At 31.6% G+C, this 22,271-nt stretch overlaps 1 protein-coding gene across 3 annotated transcripts in view; it reads left to right on the forward strand.

The window, feature by feature from the left end:
* LOC118183152 (transmembrane channel-like protein 5) overlaps positions 1 to 22,271 on the forward strand; it is a 442,419-nt gene that overhangs the window by 358,421 nt on the left and 61,727 nt on the right. Inside the window, exon 1 of one of the 3 annotated variants that reach the window (XM_085811140.1) lies at positions 15,801 to 20,733. The exons of 1 other annotated variant lie outside the window; for it this stretch is intronic. In XM_085811140.1, coding sequence (XP_085667266.1) covers positions 20,706 to 20,733 — 28 coding nt within the window. In that variant the 5' untranslated portion in view covers positions 15,801 to 20,705. Of the gene's footprint in view, positions 1 to 15,800; positions 20,734 to 22,271 lie in introns of those variants that run through there. One more of the 3 variants, XM_035352592.2, reaches the window with a different exon arrangement.

The following is a 22,271-nucleotide window of genomic DNA, read 5'->3' on the forward strand; positions in this document are numbered from 1 at the left end:
GAGCGCACTTTAACCTTCATTCCTACTTAGCGTAAAGTCTCACCCTCAGGTCAAACTGTATGCAAAAAGGATTCTTCAGTGTCGGAAAAAACTTCTTTGATTGCCAGCGGAGCTCGGTTGCTCTAGAAAGTGAATGCCTTTGGACAGGCTTAAGGGGTTTCAAGGCAAGGGTTAGGTTCTTTTCCTTTCAGTAAAGAACACCTGAATATTCCCTAATTGACTGTACTGGCGAGAATAAGTAAAAGTAATTGTTGTGTATAGCAGATTATTTAACGGATTGCAAATCCTTGTTACAGATTATTTTCATCTTAGCTGAGTCTTTTCAAAGCTTTTGAGAACTACATTTCGTTATTTAACGTTATGTTACGTAACCGTACATTTATCATTCACATTTTATGTCAAGTATTGCTACTGGCCAAAGCACAGTACTATTCAGCGCAGGTGATTATCATCTCCCACTTTTAGGTTTTGCCAGATGATTTTCAAATTGTAGTTTACCAGTGACTATTGACCTGTCAAGGTCAAGTTGAAAGCTGAGCTAGCATCTCAGTAATAGAGGTGATTGTGGTACCTCTGAACCTAGCTAAATGTTAAGATTCCACTCCAATTCCTCTTGCCACATAGACACTATATGCTTACAGCAAACTTCGCTACGCTTTGCATTGCGTTGTGTTTAACGTTCTTAGTAGTTTGAAGTGGTAACTACTAATTGCGCTCTTTTATACTGAGAAGAGCTGTACGAGTACTTTTGTAGAAAGTTCCAGAACAGCAAAATGATTTTTTGAGGGGGGGGAATAAATTTTATCAAGCTATCATCGGTTCTGTGTACACTTAATCCATTAAAAACCCACACGCATTTGGTACATTTTTGAAAAAACATTTTCTTTATTGAAAATCAATTTTAATCAAGTACATACTGACGATTATTATCTGTGCTCTTTTGCCATTTTTCGGTTAGCATCTTAATTCCATCGGTGTAGAACTTCTGTGGCTTATCGTCGAAAAACTTGGGTAGCGATTTTCAGCGGCTCTTCGGTCGACCAATTTTTTATCATCAAGAGAGTTTTGCAGAGACCGAAGAAAATGGTAAAATGGTAGTCAGATGGTACTAGGTTCGGGCTATATGGTGGATTGCATCAAAACTTCCCAACCAAGTTCCGTGAATTTGTTCCAAGTCATTAAAGATGTCTCTCTTTAGAACTGCCTTTCTAAACTCCCTTTAGTACACAATTCCCTTTCTTTTGGCCAATTCTGGTCGCTCTTTCTGTATTGCTTAGTTCCAAACGGTCAAGTTGTGCACAGTACAGGGCCGAATTCGCCAGATTACACCAGGTTGCAATTTATGTGGCACCCGAACATTGAGCTTCTTTTTGTAACCTGCTCTTTTCAAATGGTTCCAAAGTGTCATGTGGTTAATGTTTAGTTCCTCTGCTATTTCCTGACAGCTTACGTGCCGGTCTTGTTCCACCAGTTGCAAAATTTCATCGAATTTTTCAGTGACTAGCCGACCAGAGTGAGATGCATCTTTGATATCGAAATTTTCGGAATGGAATCGAGCAAACTACTCCTGGGTCCTTCGTTCAATCCCAGCATTCTCACCGTACAATTCACAAATTTTTCGGCATGCTTTGGAAGCCTTTTAACCCTTTTTATAGTAAAAAAGCATCACATAACGTATTTTTTCAGATATTTCACTCATTTTCAAATCAATATAACGTTTTACACAAGCAACGAATTAGAATATTTTCAAAAACAATGGAATCTGAAGATAACCTTTTAAGCACACGTTCGGTTGAGATAATCGGGTGAGTGTAGCCGGATGTATAGGCATCAACACCATCTAGTGGCGAAGAAAAACGCGGAGACTTTTTATATGACCTAATAATAAATCATTTTTACGAACATTTTGAGCTTTGCTATAATTAACAAAAGGGGCTTTTAATGGCATATGTTATATAATCCTTTTTTTTTTTTTTTTTTTTTTTTTTTGAGGTCGTGTGTGTTTTTTATTCTTATGGCCTCTCTTTAGCTCTAAATAAATTTTTGAAATTCTTAACGATATCTTCTCGATATTTATGCTGCAAGTTTAACATATCAGACTACGATTCTTTATAAAATAAATGTATAATCTATTTTTTGGAAAGGAGCCTTTGCTATAATTATGTGTTAACGAGCTTCAGAATTAAAAAAGAAAAGTCAATCTGTGTATAGAGTACACGATATTTTACGCTCTAATTTTCGTAGAACACGTCGGATATTACAGAAAATACACCTATAAAAATCTGAAAAAATTCCTTTATATGTTTCTTGAATATTCTATAAATTGTACGCAATATACGCTGAGCAATCTAATCTAAAAATTAAAATTAGCTAAATATCATTTACAAATCTAAAAACTTTGTTTAAGCAGCGAAAAAATTATAAGGTATTTCTCCCGCCTTCTTTGCACGCCTTCGTAGTGTGGTGGTCTGCACGCTGGGCGCGTATTCCAGAGGTATGTGGTTCGATTCCCGGCGAAGGCGTTGCTCATTTTTTCAAATCTCCAGCTTAATAAAAATACCGTAATGACTCTACAGTGGCGCCTGAACTAAAAGGGTTTTGGATGATGGTTCTCTACACCCAGGTTTGGCGATTGGGTCCCCTAAAAACCCCAGCCTTCCTTTAAAAGGTACAGTATATAAGGTATTTCTCCCGCCTTCTTAGCGCACCTTCGTGGTGCAGTGGTCTGCACGCTGGGAGCGTATTCCAGAGGCCCGTGGTTCGATTCTCGGGGAAGGTGTTGCTCATTTTTCATTTTTCCTCCTTTCAAGAATTTTGATTTTTATATATACCTGAATGCTGTTTATTTAAAAGAAAGCACATAGCTTATGAACTTGAAAATTTTCTCTGTCGAATCATACGAAAAGTTTGTCATGTTCGTATCTTCATATGATTGATTTCTGTTTCATCTTCACCATTCTTTTATTGTGATCCATAAATAAATAATCAGCATCGGTTCTATCTTTCGTTGCTATTTTCAGTTTCTTTCGAAAACGGAATAACTTTGCATTTGAAATTGTGTTCGTTTCGTTTGGCAGGAGCCATATTTACGACTGAAAGGAACACTAGATCAATTGTTTTTCAACCAAAACAAATGCAGTTTACTAAAGCCTTCGATATTCACTTCAAAATTCACGGTTTCAAATGACTAAAGGAAAAAAAAATATTTCACTCCAAATTATTCCACGAATTCAGATCGAAAAGGTGATCATACCCCAGATTCTATCTCGATTTTCTTAAAACACTAGAATTACATTCTTGTACGCACCTGCATTAAATACAACCCACTCTCTACGCTGAATTATTTACTCCCTCAAGCACTTTCCCTCACGCACGTATAGTTCCCCTTATCGTTTGTCAGCTCAGTATACTATTGTTCGAACGCCTGGGAAAATCTTGGAAAGGATGACTTCAGAACGTTGTATATATATGTTTCAGGTTTCTTTGTAAAGAAAAGGGTACGCGTTATACGGTGAATATACCTAAAAATTATTAAATGTTTGAAATTATAGGTGCGCGTTTACTCCGGTGCACGTTATACGCCGAAATACATAGTAATCCTCTTCTTTTATGTGCTGCTTTTTAGTCTCATATATATCTAAATCCTCTGTTTTCGACAAGCCAAATAAACGCACCATCTTCATAAATATCTTCGCTGCATTTTTCAAAAAATGCTTGGGAGTGGAAACAGGAAAAATTTTCCTCGCTTTAGCTTAAGTTATTATCACACACCAAAAGATTTGGGACAACTAACACATTTCTGCAGTTTTCTTACGGACTCCTAGAAAAGAAAATTTGCTTTTCTCTGCATGATGCTGGCGAGGGAAGACTGCATATTGATGGCTAACTGGTAAAAAGGCGCAATCTGCAACTTTTCATTAAAAGAAGGAAAATATATCTGCATTTCTTTTAGTATTGAAACCGGTCGAAATGTAGTTATTTATAGTCGGATATCTCTAATAAGTTATGAATGATAACCTCTGTACGAAAGGTTTTGTAGGAAAACTGGTCGTTCTTATAAAGGGAAAATGTGTTGTTCATTAAAATTTTCAAACTTATCAATTATCTCATGTAACAGTAATTAACCACATTTTCCAATTATAACCAATTCGCTGGTAATTTACAGGTATTTTATTTTCCAAATCTTTTCTGGAAAATACAAGAATAGCATGAAAGTACCCGTTTTACTCTAAAATTATGAAGAATTACAAAATGTTGAATGAAAATTACCTTTATTGTTAACATAAAATATAATAGAAGTGTACTAACATAAAAGGCAATTTATAATAGGCCAATATGTCAAAACAATTTATAATATGTCAAAGCAATTTATAATAGTTTAGATTAAAATCACACTCCGAATAATGATTAATGGAGATGTCAAACATCAAGAATCTTTCAGAGTTTATATTACGCCCAAAGGTACATTTTTAAACGTTTTCTGTGTTACCTTATTAAATATCATGTTCTTCGCACCTAAATCATAAAATTCAATTCAACAGAAATATCGCAAAATAATTTTTAAATGAGCATATCTTTAACATTTCCGATGGACAATCTCGCGCGCAGAAGATAAAGTTTTTTAGTCCAAAGGGACTTTGTTCTGTGAGGGACTTTGTTTACTTTTCGCGATTTTGCGTCGAAACACTCTGAATATTCGTTTCACTTTTCGGATGGTTGTCACCAAATATTAGAGCCCAGTATTATAATTGAAGAAATTAAATAATGAAAAATCTGCATAAATGTATGTATGCTTCGTGTATTGTGATAAAACAACGGTACCTAGAGGCCTCCAATTTGGAATGACGTAATCCTTCTACGAATATAGGCATCTGGAAGCTCAAATTTGAAGTTTGTTTTATCATCGATTTCATATTTTGTAAACCTTTAACAAATTTTGTATTTACAAACTCGAGGATTTCAAAGCAAGCAATGGCAACGTTGTACAGAAGAAACATTTTAATCTCTAGCGCGCGAGACTTTGTATCGGAAATTCTAAAGATATGCTCAATTTAAAATTATTTTGCGATATTGCTCTTGAATTGAATTTTACGGTTTAAGTGCAAAGAACGTGATATTTAATAAATGAAGGTAACACACAAAATATTAAAAAAACGCAATTTTGGACGTAATTTAAAATCTGAAACCTTTTAGATTATTCTTTTCCCTAGTGTTGCCATTGCTCGCTTTGAAGTTGTTGAGTTTATTAATAAAAAACAAAATATGAAACCGATAAAAGAAACAAATTTCAAATTTCAAATTAGGGATTCCAGTTGCCCGTATTCGGTGGAAGATTACGTTATTCAGAATTTGATGGCTCTAGGTACGGTTATTTTATCACTGCGAGAAGCATACATGCATTCATGGAGATTCTTCATTATTTAATTTCCTTAAATATATAGTAGAGGGTGATAATATTTAGTGGCAGCAATTTGAAAAGTGAGCAGACATTTAAAGTTTTCTCGCAAAATGCCAAAACGAAATTAATAGCCCTCCTGGACTAACGCCCTTTCGGCTAATAATTACCCCCCTGATGAGCCTATCTCAAATATTAAATTACAGTTCGTCGTAAATATTACATAAAAACTTTTGTTTAATTGCTTTTTTATCATTTAAAATCACTTTTAGAAAAATCCATTTTTATCGCTTAGTCTGAATTTTTAACTTTTCTTAGTCTATTGCTAGTTACAATAGTCATTCACACTCACTTTGTTTCACTTTCCCAGATAGTATAAGCATTATATTTTGAAAAATTATATATATCTATAAGTTTCGACGTAAATAAAACAAATAGGTTGTATGTCTACAGATATGTGTGAGTGTAACGAACCTATAAATTAAAATGTGGATTTGTCGGTAAAAGTTTTAAGTTATGTTTCGCTCTTCACCAGGATTACATTCTGTATTCCAGAGGAATAGAACAAATAGTGTTCGGTTTGAAAATGTAGAACCAAATACATTTCGGGTTACTCGTTGATCTCGGCTAATTTATGCAGTTGCAACCGGAGATTCTTTTATGCTCTGTAAGCGTAGCATCGCGTTTTTATCCCTATTTAACGTAAGCACCGCCGGAGGGGGGAACAGAGGAGGCTGGCAGCAGGGCACTCAAAGCCTATCAAGCCACCCATTTCTGCTAACATGTCGCCCATTATGAACGATTTGATTTCATTACGGGGGCATCTTCGGCATATTTCTTGCTTTTAATGGAAGCGGCCTAAGTGCTTTCGCTTTTTTCATGTCTCAAATTCGATTAAACGAAAAGAACGCAATTTGTTTCGGAGTCTTCCGTTTACTCGAAAATTCGTTCTTTTCTTCCGCGCGGGCGACGGGAAAAATATGACGGGGAAGGCGGATAAATTCGATGGTGTAATATAATATTAATGTCGTTAAATGCTTTCAAATGGAAAAACTGAGCTGGAAAAAAAATGTAAAAATATGTAGAAAATTTGCCTTCATGAAAAAGTACTTTTGCCTTTTGTTTTAATAAATGTCTTGAATGCAGTGCTTCGTCGTTACAATGTCCTGGTGGGTAGAAATTAAGCCCGTTATTTGGAAGTGAAGGCCTTCTGATCTAGAAAGTTGAATATTTACATTCTACAAGAAGGAAACTTTGGAGTTGAAAGAAACTGTGTAAAATGAAACTTAAGGGGACAGTGAACGTTCAAATCCTTTTTTTTTTTTTAAATTATTGTCATAAAGTTATGAAACTTTGCATGCATGTATATTTTACTATAATTATATCAGATATCTTTGAAACAAATTTCTGGGTCATTGCAATTTAATTTTTTTTCAAATTTCTTTTGAATTTTTAAATTTTTTTCAAAATGCTCCATGCGACTTACTTTTTTTCAGTTTTTCGTTATTTTTGCTTTATTTTTATTGAAAATGCATTGCAAACACAATTTAGTATCAATTAGTGAATTGCATAAAATGTTAGTTTTTAATTAATATTTCTTTCACGTGTACCTGAATTTTGGACAAAATTTCCCACTTTAATACACTTTAATTGGACTTTTATCCCCTTAATGAATTCGCACTCAAACATACATACTAAATTTTGTTACATGTATAAATGGGAATCTAAATTACAAATTACAGTCATTTTGAACATAAAATAAGCATTTGGGAGCATTTTGAAAATGTAATAATCGTGAGAATTTCATTATGGGAAAAATACATTTTAAGAATATTTTTACGCTCACCTACAATATTTACTTCTCAGTATGTCCTAATATATGATTTTATTTAATATAAAATATTTTAACATTGTTTTATTTATGAATAAACAATGTTTCTACTTATAAAATCGTAGAATGGTAAGAAATACTTAATATTATTTTAGAAACTTTTTCGAACACTTTCAGTAAATTCAACCGAATACATTTTTTAAACTAAGAATGACTTTAGAAACGTCCTGCACCATATATTTCCCCTTCCTTATTTACATTTCCATTATGCTTATCTGTCTTACATGGTTTTTTTTGGTAATTCTTCTTTTCTTGTATCCACTTGAACTCCTCTTTTTGTTTTGATGTATATATGAGCTTTATGTTGCCTCCGCCAATAGACATTCAACATGAATTTATATCTTTCTGTTCCATACCTAAAATATTTAAACACTCAAAATTGAAATCACTAATTGCTGTGATAACAGCTATTTCGAGTCTGCTTTCAATACAAATGTTTCCTTCGGGCAGTTTTTCCAAGGGGCACTATGTGAACTCTCGTTAGTGTTTTGTATTTTTTCAGATATGGATCATGCTAAAAGCTGATTACTAGCTAGTCATTGATACATTGCATTATTTTGGATGAAACATTTACTGTTGATTTGTTTTTCATCATTGAATGAGATTTAGGTTTCATATTTTTAGCAATGTTACACTTAAAAAGAATGATATGACATCTGTTGGGTATTTATAATGTCTGGGTAACTAATCCGTGAAACAAACTTGGATAAATTGCAATCTTCATAATGTTACACATTTATATCTTACTAACAATAAAAAATATTGTCGCGGAAATTAAAATAATGTTTTTCAACTGTTTGTTCATCTTTTTATTGACAATGCATTTCAACCCCAAAGGTGGGTATAGCAGGCAAGGAAAAATAAAGAAAAAAGAAATTTAAAAAAAATCTGAAAGCTTTCAGATTTTACATTATGCCCAAACGAGCGTTTTTTAAACGTCTTGCGTGTTACATTTATTTATTAAATATCATGTTCTTCGACTTAAACCATAAAATTCAATTAAACGGCAATATCGCAAAATAATTTTAAAATGAGCGTATCTTTAGAATTTCCGATGCACAGTCTCGCGCGCTTGAGATAAATTTTTTTTTCCCATTCCTCGCTTTGAAATCATTGAGTTTCTTTATGAAAAATTCTTTAATGTCTGACAAAGTATGGGATAGGCAATAAAACAAATTTCACGAAATCAGGGCTTCCAGATGCTCGTATTCGCTGGAGGATTGCGTTATTCAAAACTGTATGGCTCTAGGTACCGTGTTTTATGACAATGCGAGAAACCAACACACATTAATGCAGATTCTTAATTATTTATTTTCTTTAAATATAATACTGGGTTGTAATAGTTGGTGGCAACAGTTTGAAAAATGAATCAACGCAGAAAATGTATCGACGCAAAATGCCAAAACGAAACTAATAGCCCTTCTGGGCTAATAAATACGCATAAATGAGTTTAATAATTACTTGATTACTGTAAGATATTCTTATTGTATAATAATATTATAATTACAAGTAATTATATGATAATATTATACAATAAGAAGGATTTTTCGAAACAAAGTGGATCATGATCAGGATTATTGTATGCGAGTTAGGAGTCATGTAGGAGTAAATTCTTGAAAGAATTCTTAAGGCACGATTTAAGATACTGTAGCTCTGGAGCAAAACGTGTCATGAAAGGCCCATTCTTTCCTAATTTTTTTTCACTGCCGTAGATATCATGGCACTTTCTACTTTAACTAAATATTTTTGATGATGAGAATTACATAAAAAATATTTAGTTAAAGTAGAAAAAAAAAAAAAGGCTTCGGATTTCGCCAAACGAAAGATAACTTAAAATTATTCTATTTGAGATTATTTTAACGCCAGTACAAAGTTAGTTGAAAATATTCATTTCAGTTTTGCCTCGGGAAGAGGGCAATGTTTTTTAAATTAAGCAAGAAGCTTTTCTGTTCCTTTGTATCTAGCAAGAAGCTTACAGTTTTGTATTAAGCAAGTAGCTTTAAATGTTATATGAAACAAGAAATTTTAGCAAGTAATCTTGGCGGATTTAGAACGAAATGTTAACTGTAATCGTAAAGACTGTTTTAGGAAATATTTGTATGGTGTCAAAAAACCATTTCGATTTTCAAAATCTTTAGAAAATTGTTGCATGTAATTAATATGAGTTCATTTCAGCTAATTAAAGAAATTATTTATGTAAAATGCTTGAATTCGTAAGTACTTAAAGTAAATTGCATGCTTGAAATGTTTGCTTTGAATGAAAGCGTAGCCTAAGTTAGTAGTGAATTGTGCTAAAATAAAATAAAAATGCTAGATCTTATAAAATAATCTCAAAATTAACTATTTTTTCATTTAAACGAAAAATATATTTTATCTTTCACTATGTTCAATTCTGGCGGTTATAATTTTTAAAGTATCCTGCAGTGTAAGCTGATTCATTTTAAACCAGGTTCTTCTCGGAAAAGAATCTGGGATTAACACTTTGCGGGCACAGTGTGTCTGGTGTGGACACATTTAAAAATTTCCTTCTGTCCGCACAGAAAAACTGAATGAAAAAGATTTATAGGTTACTATAGGTTACTCTGAATCTTCTTTATTTATAGTAGATGGAAGCTCAACACAAACCAGTACATATATGTTAGCCATGTTTAGTTAAGACCCTCATTTTTCAAAGAAATCTTCCAGATTTTTTTAGGGTATGAAAGCAATTGTTTGAAAACAAATTTCTATGTTATTTTTTTGCTAATCTCTTTTTTCTATATTAGTTTTAAATTATTACCTTGAAATCTTGCCTAAAATCAAAGGGCGAACACTAGGTATGCCAAGACCGGGCTCACCGATCATCTAGGACAATTGAGTGTCTGTATTCTTTGTTTCTCCGCATCTCATCGGTCAGTTCATTGACAACAATGCTCCTTTTCGATGCTCTATTTAATCAGTGTGCCCAATATGGGCACACCCACGGAATTAAAACGATAAGTGCTATCTTCCCAAAATTTTACTTGTGTAGTCCTCTAGGCCTAATTAGACTGCCTACTTTTATTTATTTATTTATTTATTTATTTATTTATTTTATTACCAAAACTCCGACTTTAAAAGAAAGCGTGCAGGAAAGGGTTAAAAGAAGAATCTAAAGAATTCTTACTGATTTTATTATAAACTTTGATTAAATTACAGAGATAAAATAAAAATAAAATAATGCATTTAAGTTGTTTATCAGGTTCAGAACCGTGCATATGTCCACACCTCCGATAAATAAAAGACCCTCGCCATTATGCGACATCATAAACTTTAAACATAGCAGGGACTGGCTGCAAATGTTAGCATTAATTTGTAGACGAGGCTTCGCTAAATGATATCAGTCGCCAATGCGAGTGCAGAAAAGGTGCAGTGTTTAGTGTTTTAAGAAAGACTGGAAAAAAAAAAAAAAAAATGAAAAGTTTCAGATTTTAACAATCGTCTAAAAGGGTTTGTTAAAGTTTTCACTCTCTCGCTGAGTCCGCAGTCTACCAGTAATCACACTTACTCCTAATAACCCATTTTTGTTGTCTTTTTAGCTTTATTATTAAGCATCATTTCTTCGCATTTATAAAACTATACAATACTTATATAACTAGCTGTTTCACTAATTATATATTCTGATAAGTGCCATTTGCTTTCAGAGAGAGTTTATTTCTTCTTCCATCGACTGGGTCCAAGCTTCTGTTACAAGTTTTGGCAAGTTTAAAATTTTTTAAAGGCTTTTGATTTCTATATCGAGATAACGTTGGTGTTTCATTTTCCCCTTTGTAGGAAAATCTATCCGCTGGAACACCTTTAGTCGTTACTAGTAGAAACTCTTCTTTTATATGAAACCAATTTTTCAGTAGTATTTTAGTATTGGTTTGCACATGCTTTTGAATCAGCTGTCACATCATGGCCAACAGATATCCCTTCGTTACCTTTTTCGAGATATGGAAAGGAATGTATCTTGAATCTTCATTACTGTTTTGTGCATGCTTTTCAGAGGGAAGCGCGTTTTCTGAGAGTTTAACTTTTCTGCTTACTGTTATTTTCCTTCCCCTGAATAAGGTTTTCTTCGTAAATCCTATTTTACGAATATTCCTTTCTCTGATTTCTTATCAAATTTCCACCACCTTTGCTTGATCACAGTTAATATTCGTAAATCATTTGCATTTTATTTACTGCTGTTCCATAATTCATATGGTATTTTTATACAGGTAATCGTTTTAAAGATAAGGTAACTGTAGATAATCTGTTTTAAAGATATGCAGCTGTAGCTGTTGTCCTAATCCTAAAACTCTTCGACAATGTTTATTATCATAGCCTTTGTCATTTCTGCCAGAGAAGTTCTACTTCGGTTTTCTACTTTCCATTCTGAGCTGAAAAATAAAGAACAGAAGTTGAATGAGAAATACCAAGTTTCTTTAAATACTTTTCAGTAGATTGGTAACAGTATTCTGTATCATTATTAAATCCTAGAAATTTTATTATAATAAAGGTCGTTAGATCAGAAGGGCTATTAATTTCGTTTTGGCATTTTGTGTCAATTCACTTTCTGCGTTGATTCACTTTCCAAACTGTTGCCACCAACTATTACAGCTCTGTATTATATTTAAAGAAATTAAATAATGAAGAATCTACATAAATGTATTGATGTTTCTCGCATTGTGATAAAACAACGGTACCTAGAGCCATCTAATTTTGAATAACGTAATTCTCCAGCGAATATGGGCATCTGGAAGTGTTAATTTGGAATCTGGAATATGTTTTATAATCTATTTCATATTTTGTCAGACATTAAAGAATTTTTGATTAAGAAACTGCACGATTTCAAAGCGAGGAATGGCAACACCGTAAAGAAATAAAACATTTTTTTTTTTTTTTTTTCTCCAGCGCGCTAGACTGTGTATCGGAACTTCTAAAGATATACTCTTTGATATAATTTGTGATATTCCTGTTGAATTGAATTTTATGGTTTAAGTGCAAAGAACATGATATTTAATAAATAAAGGTAACACACAAAAGGTTAAAAAACGCCGCTTTGGGCGTAATGTAAAATCCGAAAGCTTTCAGTTTTTTTTTTTTTAATTTGTTTGTTGTAGATGCAAAATACTCTTTAAATTATTCCGCACTTCGTTCTTTCAAGCAATAAAATCAGTTTGACTGTAACATAAAGAATCATGGATGAAATTTATAAAATGCCGTTTACCTCTTAAAAGCTAGCAACTTCCATTTGGCGCTGAATCTAGTGGATTATTAGGAAATGTATTGATCATGCTTATAATCATAAAGAGACAGTTCGACTAAACAGATAAAGGGTAATCTTTTAGCTGATTGGAAATGTAAATTTTGAAATTTGAAATTTCAGGGTTAAGTCATTGGAAGAAGAATTTTTTTTTTTTTTTTTTTTTTGTATTTGTTGTGCTCTTAAATTATAACATGTCGAAATATCAAGCGAAAAGACTTAACCCTGAACGAAAAGGATTGAAAGTCTTTAATGGTTTTGGTAATTGTAGCCAGAGAAAACTATTTCAAATTTCCCAAACAGCACTGCGTAATTTACTTAAACAAGGAATTATAGTTAATGGAGAACTAATGAAAAGTGCAAATATCTCAAGGAAAAAAAAAACAAGACAGAAAATCAAGACGTTGAAATTTGTTTCTAGAATGGTTTTAAGCTAAAAAATGCTTCTATTTCTAAAGCTTGTTCTCACTAATTTGCGACACTTACTAACTGCTAGGAGAGAATTCTCACTAACTGCTAGAACTCACTAACTGCTAGGAGAGAATTCTCACTAACTGCTAAACTCACTAACTGCTAGGAGAGAATTCTCACTAACTGCTAGGACTCACTAACTGCTAGGAGAGAATTTCATATCGAGTGACATATAGCTCACAAGTTGCAGAAAACGAAATCCAACATGGTCCATCAGAAATTGCATGGTGAGAAGGAAGAAGCGGATCATCGTGCAATTGATAACTGGATACAAGACGTTTTATTTCAGCTGCTAAATGAATATAAGACGCTCGAAATTTATAATACAGACGAAGCTGAATTACGCTCCAGAACATTACCAGAACACATATCAATATTTAAACGTGAAGTAGCAGTTGGTTTAAGAAACTGAACGTATAAGATACTGTGTTATTAAGAAGCAATATGGACCCAACAATTATTGACAAAAGAAAAAAAAACTGTTTGAAAGGAGTCAAGAATTTACTGCTAACTTACCATAATAATAGTCGCATACGCCAATGAGCCTATTAATCTGTAAAATCTTTCCTCTCCGCTTTTTGCTTTAGTGTCGTATTTATGTGTAAAATCAGTTAAAACCTGTTTTTGAAAATGTAGCTTTTATGTCGAAGAAGCCTCAGAGGAATTTACAACTACAGCTAATGATTGAGGCATCAGTGAGGAAAGTTATGAAGATTCATTCCTAAAGTACGTGTCAATTCCCAACAGTATTCAGGCAATATGTATCAGAATTGACTGTGAAAATGCTAGAAACACTGGAGGAACTGATAGCTAAAATGATAGAGAAAAACGTGATGATATGCCATTATCTATCTAGAAAAGCAGTGCAAATTTTAAGAAAAATTCTTTAACTGAACGGAGCTGATCGAAAAAGTTATCAGCAGTTTTACAAGATTGAAAATGTAACTGTAAAGCCTGTTTTTTATCAGAACAAACACAGACAGAATAGTTGCTTGTAAGAGACACAAATTTCACCAAGAACGTAATTATAAAAATATAAAAGTTTTATAACATATTTAAAAAAAAACTCTGAAAGCTTTCAGATTTTATATTACGCCCAAAGGAGTGTTTTAACGTTTTGTGTGTTACCTTTATTTATTAAATATCATGTTCTTTGCACTTAAACCACATAAAATTCAAATCTTAAGATATGCTGTTTTTAAAAGATTTGAATTTTATGTGGTTTAAGTGCAAAGAACATGATATTTAATAAATAAGGGTAACACAAAATATTAAAATATTTAAAAACAGCACAAAATATTTAAAAACATATATTATCACAAAATATTTAAAAACGCAAAATATTTAAAAACAGCATATCTTTAGAATTTCCGTTTCGCGCTAGAAATAAAAGAGTTTCTTTTTTTTTTTTTTTTTTTCCCTGTACAGTGTTGCTGTTTCTCGTTTTGAAATACTCAAGTTTGTTAATCAAAAATTCGTTAAATTTCACAAAATATTAAATAGATAATAAAACAAATTCGAATTTTAAAATTCGAGCTTCCAGGTGGCCATGTTGGGAGGGAGGATTACGTTATTCAAAATTTGATGGCTGTAGGTAACGTCGTTTTTTCACAATGCGATAAACATGCATATATTTATGCAAATTCTTCATTATTTAATTTCTTTAAATATAACAAAGGGCGATAATATTTGGTGGCAACAATTTAAATATACATTAGCCTTTTATTGCCGCCCAGTCGGTATAGTGGCCAGGGAAGATGACTGCGATGCCGAAGGGTTACAACCATGGACAGTTACAACCATGCCTTCTTCGGGTTCGAATCCCGAAGAAGGCATGGTTGTAACTGTCCGGCCCTTCATAGGAAAGGCGATGGTGGCCCACCTATTAGGTGCCTCCATAATAAACAGACCACCACATCTGGCCTCGTATAGATTAATGGACTGGGTTGCATTTGTAATTGTTCGCAATCTATCATTGGAAAAAAAAAAATTACCCTTTTATAGCGAAACAAAACAAAATGCTATTTTGAAACTAATAGCCCTTCTGTCCTTCCACTCTTTATACCTTCTCTGAATATTCTATGAATATGAGATTTACCTAATTTGCTCTGTTTCAGCTGCCGTAGATGTTAATATTATCAAATATTTTATCTCTTTGGAATCAGAAATTTATCAGAGATTTATTAGCTACTTAATTTTTGCTTTGGTGTTACCACAATATATCTTAATATGTTGTTAACAGTATTTAATAATTTTACTGTTTTAAATTTGCTTATATTATTTAAGAGATGTTGGATTTATAGTTTGCAACGTTTATTGTTCCTTGTACATTTTGCGTCATGTTCAGCACACTAAATTTTGGTTCTAATTACATATTTAAAATTCTTTTTATTTTCTTCAATGAGTATAAAACTCCCCAAAACTTAAAAAAAATATTTATAATCAACAATTTATTTTCATTATTTGCTAATTTTTAAAATTTAGAAATTTTTCCATGATATAAATCACGAATTAGGTACTTACAAGTATGGTCCGCGGTTAGCTATTGAAGATAATTTTATTTAACACTTTTGTATAATTTTTGCATAATTTTTATATACTTTAAGATATTTTTTCGCTTTTTCAAGACACGAATATTGTTGCAGTTTTACATATTGCGTATTTAAAAAAAGTAAAATAAAAAGAAAATTGTTCATTTTGTTATTTAATTTTGCTGAATTATGCTTTATAATCTTTGTCAGTTTTATATATATATGTAAGATAAAAATATATGAATCAAAATTATAGATTAAACTATAAACATTAATTCTTCCTCTCTATTCTAAAATCGTAATAACTTCTTTGCATTGCGTCATTTCTAGATCACTCTATGATCGCCGCAGCTCTGATGACGTAATCATTGGGAACTGAAACTGTCCTTGTAAACCAAAACTTTTCTCTTCGCGTGCTTCCATCTTTCATAACTACGCACTTCAGCTTTTGCTCTGTGCTGTGCTAAGATGTAATTTCGCTGGCTTGCTTTCTATCTCAACAATATCAAAAATGTAAATCTTCTGTGGAAAGGCACGACTAGAGTGCCAAGTGATTGTGGCCACAAATATCAACTGGAAATAAAAATGGAATTAAAATTGCCTCGACTGCCAAGTTCTTTAAATACTACGCAATCAAAATTCTTCTTCAATATGGATCTAAGCACGCATCTACAGTGTTCCGTCATTTTCCTTTGTGCTTTAATATGACAATTAAGCCAGTAGGATAGTTTCCTGCAGCCTGAAACCTCAATGGAAAATTTAATTCAGCTCTTCAAATCATCGTTTTGTGATAAATCCAAGATAATGTGAAAGAAGTGAATCATCAAGTTTGTTTTTTCAGTGTTTAAAAAATAACAGATCATTCTTCTGCTGTGGTGTTTTGCAAGTGCTTCAAAAAAATAATCACGCGTAGTGTTTACAGATTGAAAGTAATATCTTGATAAATTGAGAAGTTCGAATGCCTAGTGAAAAGAAAATCATCAGTGAATTACAGTTTAGGGATTCAGCATTACAGCGGGTTCAAGGTCGATCTGAGTTAATGTTTGCTAGTATGTGCGACAGAAAATTATTTGCACTTCTGCTTTTTCAACAGCTCAAAAATTATTACATTCGTGTGAATCTAGCTCAGGAACTAAATTATTTAATGTGCTGCGGATTCTATAGTTTATATTTCAACTTTGGTTAAAATATCTGCAATTTGTTTTGAGAAAATCTGAAATTCTTGTTCATTAATTTTTCTAATTTTTCATAATTATGTGTGAGCAAATTAAGTAACGAATTTTAAGTTATTTAAACTATTCATAGGGAAGGATATTAAGATAAGTTTTTATGTTTTTGAAATTTTGTTGAGAATTTTGAATACGAATTTTATAATTATTCTAAAAATGAAGTAGGTGTAAAAAATAAGTGAAATTATTACAGAAACGTAATATGAAATTATGGTAAATGCATGTTAAATTTATGAGTGATTGTATGTTAAGTATAGTGTATGTCGAGAGAGTACTGGGTTCCTAAGCAGAGGCCTGTAATTACCTCTGTATAGTTGTTCCCTTCACCCTCTTCAAGTAAGATATTGTTGGAGGCTCTCATTTTATGAGTGTGTGTAATTTTTTTATATTATTATTATTATTATTATTATATTTTTCTATTATGGAATGTATTAGTGCAGTTCTCAAAGGCCAGTTACCTTAATGCAAGGAATGGAGGCCTTTTCAAGTAACTGTCTAGGCACTCTGGGCCACCAGTGCAGAGAACACACTGGTTAGCTCAAGAGGACAGCCCTATTGATGGATACGGTTTGTTTAGAAGTATTGCGAGGCTTCCAGTTTGGTAAAATCAGGAATTGTAAATGAAAGATGATAACGGTGAAACCATAAATTCTGAAAATCTTAATCCTATTATTTATGATGTTAAATTATAATTGATCAGTATAGAAATAAGTATCATAAATATTTATGTGCATTACATTTAATTATAAGTAATGATTATGTAAAAGTTTATTTTGTGATATTCTGCGATCTGAAGAATTATGATTATGTGAACTCTCAAACAAAAAGACTTTTGGACTGAAATGTTGAAAAATTCAATAGGACTCTAAAAATTAAGAATCTATTTAAAAAAAGAATGATATTTATAAATAATACTTTACAGGATCAAAATTTTATTATTTATTTATATTTTTTTTAATTTGCTTGTGCTTTAACTCTTTTTCTTTAAAAAGGCTTCTCTGTCGCTACGCCTTTTTCTTTTTGACGGGGGGAATATGTAAGATAAAAATATATGAATCAAAATTATAGATTAAACTATAAACATTAATTCTTTCTCTCTATTCTAAAATCGTAATAACTTCTTTGCATTGCGTCATTTCTAGATCACTCTATGATCGCCGCAGCTCTGATGACGTAATCATTGGGAACTGAAACTGTCCTTGTAAACCAAAACTTTTCTCTTCGCGTGCTTCCATCTTTCATAACTACGCACTTCAGCTTTTGCTCTGTGCTGTGCTAAGATGTAATTTCGCTGGCTTGCTTTCTATCTCAACAATATCAAAAATGTAAATCTTCTGTGGAAAGGCACGACTAGAGTGCCAAGTGATTGTGGCCACAAATATCAACTGGAAATAAAAATGGAATTAAAATTGCCTCGACTGCCAAGCTCTTTAAATACTACGCAATCAAAATTCTTCTTCAATATGGATCTAAGCACGCATCTACAGTGTTCCGTCATTTTCCTTTGTGCTTTAATATGACATATATATATATATATATATATATGACTAATAGACTTAGGTTGTTGTAGAGAAATTTATTGCCGAGATACGTAAAATGCTGAATTCGTTTTAGTTTAGTTTGGTTTAGTTTATTATGGCAAAGCACACTATCTGCTTCAATGTTGACTTCATAATGAAAAACAAGAATAATGTTGATATATAATGAACAGGAAACTAGCAGCTGAGGCAGATTAAATCTTCATTTTTTATTTCCGTAAACATGTTATGGCCACAAATAACCTGGTACGCCAATTGTGCCTACTTCAAAATATTTACATTTTTTTATAGATCTGCAGTAAGAAGAGAGCAGCAGACAGCAGTCCAGCTAAGCCGCAGAGTAGGAAGCAAGTGCAGTTGTGTTCAGGATGAAATCTTAATTCATAATAAGTTAGTTTTGGTTCTCAATGCATTTGGTTAGATAACTGAATACTGCTGTAAAATTATTATTGGCTGTTTAATTTTTACTTCTTTTAGCTTCTTCATTGTTATGCAAGAGTCATATGGCGTGGATTTGTCTCGAAATGACGTAAAGCAGAAAAAGACTACTACCAAATGAAGCATTAAAGGTGCTATTGCTAATTTTAATTATAGTTTAGTTTTTATGCATTTTTACACACGCACCACACATGCATACACCATTACACACAATTTAATATATATATATATATATATATATATATTAAATTTGATTCAGGCGGTAATATTATTTTTTAAGTATTTGATACTTTTATTTTTGTACGTCCAAAATACAATTTACGTCCAAAATAAAATGCAAGAACAAAGCAAGCTTTTAAAATAAAAATTCTTTTTAAATCTAGTTATTATTATTTTTTAAGCGTCAATATTCAGTTTTATGAATTGGCAATAGCAGATATTGTTCAATTCTACATTGAATTGTGAACTGTAGATATTCGTTAAATCTAAGCTTTCTGGTTTCGCAAAGCATACCTCGAGGCTTACACAAATAAGTCATAGCATTAGTACAATAAATAAGTAAATGAAGCATAATAACACTGTAAATTCAAAGAAAGAAGTAGGATTAAATTTTAAACAACAATTAAGTAAACAAAAAATTAAACTTCTAAATTAAGTATGAATTTCGTAAAAGCTGAAATTGTCTCTTTTTTTCCAAAGAAATTCGGAAAAAATTGGTAGCCAATGTGTGAACTACTCCTTGGTAAAGTATTAAAATGTATTAATGGCATTTGAAGAAAGTTAAGGAAATGAAATTTATAAAAGTGTTTATAATTTATACGTTACTTCAAAACATAACAGTTAGACTTTTTTTTTTTCTAATGAAAACTACAGCGAGCAGAAGAGGGTTGTAGGTATAAATTTATGTTCCATTATAAGGTCTAACTAGGACTGGAAACACAGAATAGAAGGAAATATAATACGGAACAACTAAGAGGAAATATAAAATTTAAAATTAGGCATAGACGCAACTTTAGATCGATATAAATTTCAAATAAAACTCCATCCATTGATCTATGTCAGAAGGTGAAGATTTTTACAAAGGAAAAGCATATTTTCTAAATCGATAGGGTTTTATTCGAAATTTATGCCAGTCTAGCTTGCTTTGTTGGCCAGTTTTAAACATTATAAGATATTAGCAACATATGTTATCTACGACATCCCATGACATCTTATAATCATGTTGCAAAGTTTTTTTGAGACGTCCAGGAAAAGAAAGGAAAATAATGTGTTTTTAAATAATTAATGTTGTTTTCTAGCACTTTCTAATTTCGAAGATAAAATGAAGATCTTATGCTTCATTGATTGGCAATAGATTAGATTCTACCGAAAAGGAAAAAACAACACTTCCTTCAAGTGTTAAAAAATATTTACTTTTGTTAATACTATTGTCACTTAATGCACCATTTTTGTAATGCTTAATATTTTAATTACTTAAGCATTTCATGTTTTGAAATAAATTTAATCTATGGTATTTGCAGTAAATGCAAAGTAGTTTGCAAATGAATACAGAGCGCTAAGTGTGTTTTAGATGTTATTTGGTCGAATTTTCTTAATTTTAGATGTCTTTCCCTCTGTTACTAAATTAGGTTTATCGAAGTTCGATCGAAATTGCATTCAGTTGCAAATTTTTAAAAATAATAAATATTATAGCCAATAGATGGCAGCACTACACCTAAAAGCCAAACTTAAATTATGCATTTTGTGTTCAATAGACGGCAGCACTGTACTAAAAAAATCTGACTTTGCATTTGCAAACGGAATTGTTTCTTAGGAACAATTGTTCGTTCTGGTTTTGGCGGTGTCAACTTTTATTTGTCTGCATTATGAATGTGATGTAATTTCGTACAGTTATCATTCATGTAGACGTGCAGAATTCTGATGTTCTCTTGTAGTTATTTCATAAAGGCGCTTAATGTATAAAAATGACAGCTTACAGTTGCAAGAATAAAGGTAATCATATTTTCATTTGAAATATTTGGTAACTTATATTATTACTATGTAAACAAATGAGGTTTAGTTGTAATAGCTTGAAATATGGCTTGTGAAATATTACAAATAATAATGAGAAGACAATAATGTGTAAAATAAAAGTTGTGTATTACTTTAAATAAGAATGATAGTGTGTATAACAACTGAAACGATTTGGAATTTCGTTTTCGGATAGCGTATAAAATACTACAAATAAAAATAATTAGGAAAGTATTAAAGAGTAATATAAATGGCATGTAATACTTTAAACAAATATAACATGCATGAGGACTGGGACGATCTGAAGTATCGTTTTCGAATGCATTCGCTTCCGATATATGAAATGCATCAGCGTCGCAAGTAAACATATTTTGTTATTTAAAAAGGCATTCAATTTTGATTTTAGGTGAAATTAAATATTAGACAAATGTTAGTTTTATAGAAAATTCTGTGTGTTTACAAATTTTGTGGGAGAGTAACAGGAATTTCGTATTCTTCAAGCAAACAATTATTATGTTCTTAGAATTAGTTAATCGAAACTTGAGAATTATTTAAAATTATATGCAAAAGATTTTTATGCAGTTTGTAATATATATATTTGTGTTTAATTTAAAGAGTAAATGCAGTTAAAAAAGTTCTTTAAAAAAACTGTCTAAATTTCTTTTATTCTATCAGATATGTTGCGTTTTTTAGATATATATTTTGGGATACATGTTGCACTAGTTTTTTTTTTTTTTTTTTTTCTAAGATCGTCTGCCAGTTTAAGATCAAATGCTTTCTCTTTTTTTTTTTTTTTTCTTTTCATATGAAGAAATGTATAAGTTCGTCGGCTTTTCTTTACCTTTTATATAGTACAAAGTCCCAGCGTAGTCAAAAACGATTATTTATAATGGATGTACATTCTGCACAAAAAAAGAAGGGACAGTTTTTTATCTTCCGTACTACTGGGGGGGGGGGCATTGACAAACTTTAACTTGCATTTTTTATGTCTTAAAAATATGACTTATGATATGTATTAGATTTTTGCATAGCATTATTCTAATATAGGTATTTTGAAACAAAACCGGAATTTTTTTTTAAATGTCATATCAATTTTTTTCCATATTTCGATTCCATGACTCAAAGTGACAAGTTTCGGAAAAGCCCCAAGAGTAATTTTTAAAAAAGTAGCTCTCAAAATTTTAGCTGCTCAATGTTAATTGAATTTTGTATATATTTATTAGTGCCTTTTTTAGTAATTTTCATAAAATGTTTAATTAAACCTATAAAATGTACTTTTGTAAATGTATTTCTAAACATGCCTACGAAAAATTAGTGTTTATTCAGAATTTCCCAAGCTATACGTGAATTTATATATTAAAGCCTTTTGAAATGCGCTTTACGCAGTTTGTTAAAATTATTTGAAAGAATGAACGTTGCAACTTTTTTTCCCACTCGTGCACAGTGACAAAAAAGAAAGGAAAATAGGTCACTATAGTTGAGAATTATTTTCGACGCAAACTAAAAAAAAAAAAAAAAAT

The sequence above is a fragment of the Stegodyphus dumicola genome, chromosome 2 (genome assembly GCF_044657685.1).
Source record: "Stegodyphus dumicola isolate Sdum_Otavi_A_Nest chromosome 2, ASM4465768v1".
Lineage (NCBI taxonomy): Eukaryota > Metazoa > Arthropoda > Arachnida > Araneae > Eresidae > Stegodyphus > Stegodyphus dumicola.